Source organism: Corvus hawaiiensis, chromosome 3 (assembly GCF_020740725.1).
Source record: "Corvus hawaiiensis isolate bCorHaw1 chromosome 3, bCorHaw1.pri.cur, whole genome shotgun sequence".
NCBI lineage: Eukaryota > Metazoa > Chordata > Aves > Passeriformes > Corvidae > Corvus > Corvus hawaiiensis.
In genome coordinates, this window is record NC_063215.1 from 57,298,446 (window position 1) to 57,308,235 (window position 9,790).

Consider the following 9,790-nt stretch of genomic DNA (forward strand, 5'->3'; position numbering starts at 1 on the left):
TAGTAAAGAGTATGCTATTTCCAGTGGTGTCCAAATGTCAGTTTTCTCAGCTGAGTCCCTGTCTTTGTGAGACAAACAACTGGATGCTGTTCAAAGACTTATTTGTTCCTGTGTGGCTGCGGATCATTAAAAGTGGCTCATTTTTGAAGACTTTTTTAACTAGTGTCTTTTGGATGTGTCTTAGCTCTGAGGAATCTGACAAATTTCCATCTGGAGAGTAGAGCCTATTTCATATGAAAGGGCTATAATCCGTGTCTGTTGTTCACATCTGTATTGTGTTAGAAAGCTAAGCTGCAAATCCATGCAAAAGTGTTATGGTACAAAAATCTGAAATACGATGGCTTAGAACTGTTTCAAAGTATTTGATACTCTGGTCTCCAGCCACCTTGAATTCCTGTTTAATATTTAATTGAGTATCTTTTATTAAATCAGTATTGACTTTACAGTGATTCTTTACCAACTGTATTATAATATGGCTGGAGATCCATTTTAAGGAGCTAGTAATCAGAATTAATAGACTTTCATATATGAATAAAATATTTTTAAAGTAGCAAACCTGAACAATAGGATTTTTTGAGGATGCAAACAACTAAAAGCAAACTTCCAAAGCAAGGTATTTTGAAAGGAATGTGAACCACTGTTCTTTCCCATGTAAGTGACTTTGGACTTTTGAACTCAAGTTTTTATTCTTCCATCTATGCATCTTAGGCACAAAGAATGAAATCAGGAAACTTCTTTACGGCTGAAAGGCCCACATTGTAGCCATCATTTAAGATGCCATAAATTCCACACAAGGGCTCCGTTTTCCTGGGATACCTTTGAAAGAAAGTCTTACAAAGAGTATGATGCCCACCTACACCTCTAGGAGAGCTTACAACAAAATATTTAAATTTCTTTACCTTCAGAGATAAAACCTTCAGAGGTCTGACACCTGTGAAATGGTGTAAAACGCATGCTTCTGTCAGAAGACTACACATATTCCTGGAAAAAGGAGTGCAATTCATTATCATGCATGCTTGGGATTTATGGTCCCTGATATGCTCAGGGGAGAGCAATAATTTGCTTAAAAGATTTTCATATGTAGCATGCTCCCTTATTTTAATTCCCAGTGGCAACAGCAAAACACCATTAAAATAGTCTGACGGGCCTCTTCTGTACCCTGCTGGCCTGTGAAACAGTGCAACAATGTGTCAGATGGCAGGCAACGCTGTTTCATCATCGTATAATCAGGGAGAGGATAGGTAGTGGTCCTGGGCTGCTTTGGGGGAGCCCTTTCATGAGTGTCTTTCAGACAGCCCTTTCTCACCTAGAGCCCTGCTGCTGCTCTCTGACCCTCTAGTGTTTTTTTCCAGGCACGGCTCGAGGACAGTACCAGGGGAGGCCACAGCATTTTGTGGCTTAGGTGCTGGTGATGCAGCCCACATTGCAGAGAGCTGGGAGCAGAACTTGAGTGAATCTCATGGGCCCATGGTCATAAGGCTCATGGGAATGATGTTACTAGGAAACGTCATTCATTATAATATCTGATACCAATCTGTAAAAGACTGCAGGGCAGAGTTGTTCCTCAACAGGCTTAAGCAATGCTGTAAACACCCCACCTCTTAGAGGAATTAATCCCAACCTGTCAGGTGCATTGTGCTTCTTTCTGTTCTGCTGATCCTGAGAGCTTCTATAGTGATGGTTATGAAGTCCACTTACATCCTGTTCTTGCTGGAACTAGAAATGACAGTTTTCTTGTTATTTGGGGGTGGAGCCACAGTCACGGTCGGGCAACCAGTCCTTGCTCTTTTACGAGGGTTTGACGTGTTTCCAGGGTGAACTGAATGGCTGCATCACATTCATAACCTGGAAAAAAAAAATAGAGAAAAAACACTGGAGAGTCTCAGGGAGCATAAGAGCCAGAGGCTACCCAAAGGTATTTAGTATGGGACATAGAAAACCACTCCCTCATGCCAGGAGAATTCCTTGTGTTTTCAGAGGAAGGGAAAATGCTTCTACGGCCTTGAGCAAAGCCTGGTGAAGCCATTGGCAAGGCTCCCATTGACTTCCCATTAGTTTAGGGCTCTGTTGTTCATCATTAGTCAAAGCTGGTGTTACACTGATTTGCTGCTAATGCTAGCTGAAATCAACAGGATTGGAAGGTGCTCAGGAAGGATGGACATTTTTGTAAGCTAACACTCTTTCAGCACCAGGAAATTCCAGATTGAACTTGTTTGCCTGAAAAGGATTCTTGTTGGAGAGCATGTTTTTTTCTGAAAACAAGAACTAATACTTCTAGTGCAAAGGTTAATTTTGAATTCAAAGAATCTCCTTGTCTTAACAAAGGGACAAAAAAATTCTGCTATTAATGTAGGACCCAGCACAGGACTGAAGCTTTTCTTTTAGCTTCAGGGGGATGAGGCAAGTGACTCACAACTGTCCTTACACTAGTTTTTGCTTATCTAAGAAGAATGTTTGGACCATCATCAAAATGTGTAGCTCTTACAATACTTCTCATCTGTGGGCCTGCTAGAGTATGAACCTATGGACACTTTACACAGAACTGTCACGTAAAATTATTTAGCCTGGTCAGCAAGTAGGAAGATAATCCTGGTAATTGCCACCAGAGTTCAGTGCTCCACCATACCACACTTAGGTGTTAATTCAAGTAAAGCTACATCTAAATTAGCCCTACTCTGCATGAAGATTAAATCAGAAGCTTATTAGAGGCCTCTTCCAACCTGTAGGATTCTGCGATTTTTATGATACAACCCATTAGCTCTTCCCTGAGAATTGTACCAAATTTTGGACTTCTGGATTTGACTCTAGAGTCAAGAACCACTTCAATGCTTTTAGTAACTGAAAATATTTTCATTGCCTTAGTTGAAAGCAAATCTTGACCAGTGGAACACCTCAATGAAATTAAGCATGTTGTGCGGTGTATTACAGTAGCAGTTGAATACCATGGTGACCAGCCAGCTCCCTTCAAACCACATGTGATGCATGAGAGACCTGCTGTACTTTCTAATGCCATACTGGGCTTGGCAAAGCAAGCCTGGCCCTTCCCTTCATTCTAAACTTAGAAGAGTAACAAACTACAGTTGGTTCACTAGTAACAGAATAAGTAAATCATTAGCTTATTCCTAAGTGTATGTGCTTCTAGACAAAGAACTCACCACACATTACTTGATTTTCACCTAGTGCAAAGCAAAGCCCTTTTAGAAATACGTTAAGAAATAGTGGAGACTAAAGGTAAATGAAATACCAAGCCGTTTATATAAAAAATATAAATACTTTATTTTCAACTAAAAAGGTGCAAACATGTAACTTTTGGTCACACTTCTCAACAAATAAACTGTCCAAAAAGAGCCATAGTCAAAGAAAGAAACAAATGCTCAAGTGGAAAGACTGATGAGCTACAGAACAGTCATTTTTCTTAAAGCCACTTGTCTTATAGTAAGTAAGCATATTTTGCCAGACGAATGCTTTGTAACATTACAGGCACCTCAACTTCATCTTGACCTCAACTCACCATTTGGCCTTATGTGAACAATTTCCACTAGAGTATCTATTTCATGCTTTGAATGCATTGTCAAACAAGCTTTAAATCTTACCTATCTTGTTCCAAAAAAGAAGGCTATCATTGAACTTTCAAAGCATTAAACAAAAGCACAAAACTTTAAATTAATTTAGATAACTGTACAAATATATATACACACATTATTTACAATATTCATAAAAAGTAGCTTGTTGCAGGTAAATTAACTGCCACAAGCTGTCCAGTCTAATTGACATGATTCTGACTCTTGTTGGCCAAGCCATCCAAATCAGAATGTCAGAGCTGAAACATTACTGTCCTGACTAACAGAACACCTTCTACTTAGCACTTTGCTGGGTGTTTGCATTCCAGCTGTTGCTGTCTCTAAGCCAGCGCCAGCAAACATGCTAATGGTCTCTTCTCAATTGCACTACTAGATGAAGCACGCTGTACCACATTAAGGGAACATTTGCTTGAATCTGCTTTTCCTGTCTATTTCCCTTAACCCCATCACACCGCCTCAGGAACAACATGTTCTGAAGCTGTGTCTTGCTGTGGTCCCACTGTCCATTCTACGTTCTTCTTCAAACCACCATTTGGGGTCAGTAGAAAAATTGTCTTAAGTCACATGGAGCAGTTTGTTGAAATTAAAAAAAAAAATTGATTTAAATACCTTGTGCTATTGAATCATGTTTACAAAATGAGATGCAAATCAGTTCAAGTTGAGAATCTACTTAGCGTCTCCTTCTGGCTTTATGCCATGTCTCCATACATCTTTCTGTAGTACAGAGACTCAAAGATGTCATTGTCTCCAGGGCAGTTGTAGTGGCACGCGCAGGTCTTGATGAACATCATTTTTCTTTTCATGATCTCCCCATCAGGGCACTTGAACTCCACGGGGAGGGTGGCTGTTCTGTGGGGTGTGCAGCAGCGCCCGTCAGTGCAGACACCACAGAACTTAGCTCTGTAGGTCTTCACGCTGGTGCAGCCAGACAGCTCAAACTTGATGGGCTTGGAGATTTTGGGGGTGCGAATGCACTTTTTGCCTTTCTGTTAGGATGAAAGTGAATACAACATGTTTAGAAGGTAGGCTTTCGCACAGCACACTAAGCTTGCAGGTTAAGGGTGAGCAGACATGATAACCCTTACTGTACTATCACTAGGCAAGATTGTCTTGTACAGTGCCATAATACAGCATGAGAGAAAACTAAGGACATTTAATTGTAAATAGTGATCACCACTAGGGTAAAACTCAAATCTCAAAGCAAAGCACTTGAAACTGACTACCTGTCAGCACTGCACTTTTGGTCCCTGTCCTTTTGCTAGTGGATGGAAGCATGCTAGTACAGCATACATAAAGATAATCGTATTTACCTTGATGTTCTCCTCCAGGTCTGCTTCACAAGGTCTGACCATGCAGAGTCTACTCTGTTTCTCCAGTCTGCAGAAGGCATTATCATTGGTGACCCTGGTAGAGATACCCATGCCACAGGTCTTGGAGCAAGCACTCCATTCCGTGGTCTGCACCAGGCAGTTGGCACGCATCATTGTTGGGTCTGGACCATAAGTGTCTTCCAGTCTGTAAGCTGCAGGAGACAGAAAACCAAAGTGAGACCACTGCGTGACCTCAGCCCTCTAAATGCTCCTTCTTTTTCCTGAGAATTTCAGGCAGCTACACTAAATTTGTGGGGTGATTCCACTAACTGCAGCCCTACAGAGTCTGCCCTGTGTCCACCCAGCCCACTGCCTTCAGCCTCCAAGCAGAGTGCCCCTTTCCCCTGGCTGCCATCTGCACAGAGCCACTCACCGGCGAGTGCAGGTCCCACGGCAGTCTGCTCTTTGGCCTCATCGCAGACCCACTCCTCGCAGCACTTTCCAGGGAGCTTCACCCGGCGCGGGTAGGGGCAGTCGGGGCTGGGCAGGCGGACGTCCATGCTGCAGAGAGGCACGCAACCCACCGCGCCGTCCAGGCAGGTGCACTGGTACTTGCAGCTGCTCTGGAAGGACTCTCCGCTCCGGTACACCATGCCGCTGAACACGCACGGGGCGCCGTCCCGAGCTGCGAGGGGCAGGAGGCAGAGCGTGAGTCGGGCGGGCGGGAGTCTCGGAGGTTCCCACTACCCCCACTCCCTGCCCCGCGGGACCCTGTCCTTGTCCCCGCGGCGGGCGGCAGCCCCGGTCCCCACTCACCGGTGCAGACGCCGATTCTGCGGTTGGCGGGGGAGCCGAAATCGCAGAAGAGCCCCTTGTGGTGGTCGCAGGGGTCGCGCTCGGTGCAGAGCTCGCCTAGCTGCTTGGCGCAGACGCGGCAGCAGCCGCAGCCGTCGAGCACCAGGGAGACGCCGGCGGGGCAGGTGGGGCCAGGCCCTGCGCCGCACTGGCACTGCCCGCTGCACTCCTGGCCCTGAGCCTGCTGCAAGTGCCGGGGGGAGAGAGAGAGAGAGAGAAGGAGGCGTCAGAGCCGCCGCCGGGACCGCCCGGACGGGGCAGGCGCGGCGGCGCCGCGGGCGGCAGCACTTACCGGGCTGAGGAGAGCGAGCAGCAGGGCTACGGCGAACGGGGCGAAGGTGCTGGGGACCATCCTGCAGCGGTCAGCGGCTTGTGGGCGGCGAGGCGGCGGCGTCGGGCAGGCAGCGGCGTCGGGCTGCCGGGCAGCGAGGTGAGCCGAGGTGAGCCGAGAGCTTCCCGCAGGGTGGATCTCCTCGTCGGCGCGGACGGGGCTGCGGCGGGCGCTGTGCCGGAGGGTGGCTGCTGAGTGCTGCGCGGCTCCGCTCTCCTCCGCTCCGCTCTGTCCGAGTGCGGCGGGAGAGTGGCTGTGTGACTGCCAAGTGCTGCCGGTACGGACGCCCCTTTATAGGCGGCGGCGGCGCGGCCTCGCCAATGGGCTGAATGGGGCCGCGGACAAACAGCGACATTCCGCGCATTCCTGCGCGCCGCGCCGCGCCGCCCGCCCCGCCCCGCGCCGCCGCCGCCGCCCCGGAGCGGCCCTGACCCCTGACTCCCGCATTCCTCCGGCTGCGCCCCCCCAGCGCCACTCTCACCACCCCCCCCCCCCCCCCCCCCCCCTTTACGGTTTTTTATTTTTCGTCTTGATGTGTTTTAAATGTGAGTCCGCGCCGCTGCCAGCGCTCCCGGCCGCTCCCTGCCCCCGGCAGCGCGTTATTCCGAGGCGGGCGGCGGGTCCGGTGGGAAGGGGCGAGGGGGGCGGCGGGGCGGTTGCCAGGGGCGTTCGGGGGAATCCGCTATTTCCCTTCCCCTGTGCTCCCCGCTCGCCCCCGGTCCCTCCCTCGGGCACAGGGGACGCGGAGCGGGTGGATCGGGGGTGGCGCGGGGTACTCGGTGTCCGGCGGCGAACGGTCCCGGCGCTTTGGTACCACCGAAGAAAGGTATAATTACACTACCGGGTATAAATTGACTCTGTGTACCACTGAATCATACTGAATATTTGTAATGTGTTCCTTCCCTAATAGATGCTCTCTATGAATAGAGAGAGTGCCTATTTACTCTGAAATACTTGGCACAGCGAGTGGAGTGTGAAGCATGGAAGAAGTGGCTATTATTTTCCCACCGCCTGTGTGTGCAGCTGTCATTTCTGAGCAACATGTTCCTCGCACATCCCTGCTTCCCAACCTTGCTGATGGTCCGCCCCAGGATTACAACAAGAAGAGAATGGCATGCCGCTGCACTCAGCCAAAACCTTAACACTGTGGTTTGTATTTGACTGAACCCAAGACCTAAGCATTGTGGCTTGGATTAAGTCATTGCAGATAACTGCTATGATGCTTGTTGGTTTTTTTTTTAGCCAGGAGGATGGCTCTTCCCCTGCCTGCTGTGTATTATTTGAATATTCAGTGATGTCATGTTGTTTGACCTCCGCTTAACGCAAGGAATGCCAATGTTTTGGCTTTTGACCTGTGGAAGTATGTTAGTGTTTAGTAAGAGAGACCAGCTTAATGCATCACATTAAGCAATCTGAAATCTGGTAGTTACCTTAAGAGATCTCATCTTTTGTATGTAGGCTTTCCCCCACTACCATTCCCCCTCGCCCCCCACTTCTTCCCATCCCTCCATATCTAGGCATGCTTCCATGCTATGATGCAGCAATATGTATGCACAGGATTCATGAGGGGAAAAGAAGGTCTTCTATGTAATGCCCCAGTAGAACTATTGTACTGTAAAACTGTTACTTATATTCTGCCGGCATTGTACTGTGTCTGGAAAAGTCATTTGGATGTAATTTCTTCTACTTGAAATTCTCCATTAAAAGAAATGAGATTGGCTCTGAAAGAAAAAATAAATCCCAGAGGAATAGTTATGGTGAATAATGTATGTTCCCAAAATCATGAGGTCTCCTAAAATCTGTATTTACTTGAAGGACTCCAGTGGCCTCAGTGCTGGGTAAATAGTATGTGTACCAAACTATGTATGACATGCATACCAAAATGCAAATGTAACCAGGTAAACAGAATGCCTTTTTTAAATGCCTAAATAAGGTAGGAGAACATCAGAGAGAGAGAGAGAGGCTCTAGACATGTTTTATAACTTTCCATGTAAGAGGTTTTTTCAGAGATACAATTTTATTAAACAAAACCTAAGAATCTTACTGACAGAAAAAGTATGTTTAAAAGTAACAAATTACCAGAAAGCCAGGAAATCCAAAATTAAAGGATAAATCTGTCCTAAGTCCTCCCACTGCAGGCCAAGTACAGCAAGCCCCATACAGTTGCTGCCCTGAGAAAAACTACTTGAATAGGTGTTTGAATTCAGAACTAATTCTGGTCTTGCACCACTGTGGATCAGGCATTAGCCCACTAAATTAGAAGTTGTGCCAGCACACGCAGGGGGGTAAGAATCAGAGTCCATGGGAGTGCCTTTTGGTCATCTTGGTTTCTGTGTTGTTAGATGTGTCACAATGGGTACCTCATTTATGTGTGTGTATTTACTCACGGGGGCGAAGGGAACCTGGAAGCAAAGGCAGTTCTTTCAGACTCCAGTCAGTCTTCAGCTTATCCTTTCTGATGACAATCCCAGAATCCTCAAGGTTGGAAGAGACCTTCAAGATCATTTAGTCCAACTGGCAATGTGACACCACCATAATCACCCCTAAACTATATCCCCGGATACCACATCCAGGTGTCTCTTGAGAAGGCCACAGGTTGGAGAAGTACATCTTGGCATTGATGCATAAAATGATTAAAATGCACTAATTTTGACTTCCATGCAGGTATTTATATAGCACATGCTTTTAAGATAGTATATTTTTTCTGCTGAAACTAGGAATTCACTATACCGGCCTTGCAGACTTGTTTACACAGCTATATATGGTATGTGTGTGTCTACATCAGCTTCAGTTGGTGAAGTCTTGTAAAATGTACAGGTGTGGATTACTACATTCCTCTCTTGTGTTTTTCCTTCTTTTTTTTTTCCTGCTTCCCCCCAAAAAGTCACTTGATCAGGTATCAGACATAGTGAAAACCTGGCAAGACTACAGGAAAGTGGCTAGACTTGGAGTGTTTGTGTACTTAAAGAAAGAATCTTGCACATTTTCAACTTTCAGTCACAGATTTTTTTTATAAGAGCAATTGGAGGTCTGAGCCAGGCCTCAAAGCGGAAATCAAAAGCTCCCAGAGAAACATACCCGAGGAATGTGAATCTGATCCAACAACCATACGCAATGCACATACAGTACTGTCAGTCTTATAGGAAGTCTTGCCATATATGGACATCTGGACCCTGAGCTGTTTATCATCACGATAGGCTTGTAGCTGGCCTCAGACATTTCTGTCTTGCCTCAGGTTTAGTGTGCCAATTAGTTCCTTTCCCAAAACGCTCACCAGGATATTGCTTTAAAATTGTAATAAATATATCTCAAAATTCTGAGAGGTCTGGTTAAAGTTACGTTAGTAGGCTTTTGCTTAAAATGCAGATTCCAAGAAAGACTTACTCTGCTAGCTCAGAAATAGACACAGAATAAAAATAAAGAGATTTATTCCATCGTTAATGTGGTTGCCTGGTATTTCTCTTTCTTAGAAGTTATCTGGTAGCTTATTCTACATATCTGTAGGCATAGGAAGGGCTCTGAAGTAGACCACTTGCTGGACTTTTACTCATCCTTTTCTGGGGAGATGCGTGAGCTCATGAATCAACAAAGGCAAAGCAAAGACTACATTTCCCAGGATCTGTCAAGAAACTTATCCATGTTGTGTGATTTCTACTGCTTGGTTAGACTGATACAAAGCTTTTCACCTTGTAGCTGTGACAATTCACGTCAGC

At 46.3% G+C, this 9,790-nt stretch overlaps 1 protein-coding gene and 1 long non-coding RNA gene across 3 annotated transcripts; one reads left to right on the forward strand and one right to left on the reverse strand.

The window, feature by feature from the left end:
* Positions 1 to 3,251: 3,251 nt before the first annotated feature.
* On the reverse strand, positions 3,252 to 6,324 carry CCN2 (cellular communication network factor 2). Its single transcript, XM_048297463.1, has 5 exons — positions 6,039 to 6,324; positions 5,708 to 5,930; positions 5,325 to 5,576; positions 4,892 to 5,103; positions 3,252 to 4,567 (listed from the first exon to the last, which is right to left on the reverse strand). Exons 1-5 carry the CDS (start codon positions 6,096 to 6,098, stop codon positions 4,271 to 4,273), a joined length of 1,044 nt encoding a protein of 347 aa, XP_048153420.1. The 5' UTR covers positions 6,099 to 6,324; the 3' UTR covers positions 3,252 to 4,270.
* A 150-nt stretch (positions 6,325 to 6,474) lies between these two features.
* LOC125322979 lies at positions 6,475 to 9,518 on the forward strand. 2 transcript variants are annotated; one of them, XR_007202320.1, is made up of 2 exons: positions 6,475 to 6,622; positions 6,988 to 9,518. It is a non-coding gene; the product is annotated as an uncharacterized LOC125322979 (long non-coding RNA). The 2 variants fall into 2 exon arrangements; XR_007202319.1 differs by lacking the exon at positions 6,475 to 6,622 and adding an exon at positions 6,649 to 6,903.
* Positions 9,519 to 9,790: the final 272 nt, after the last annotated feature.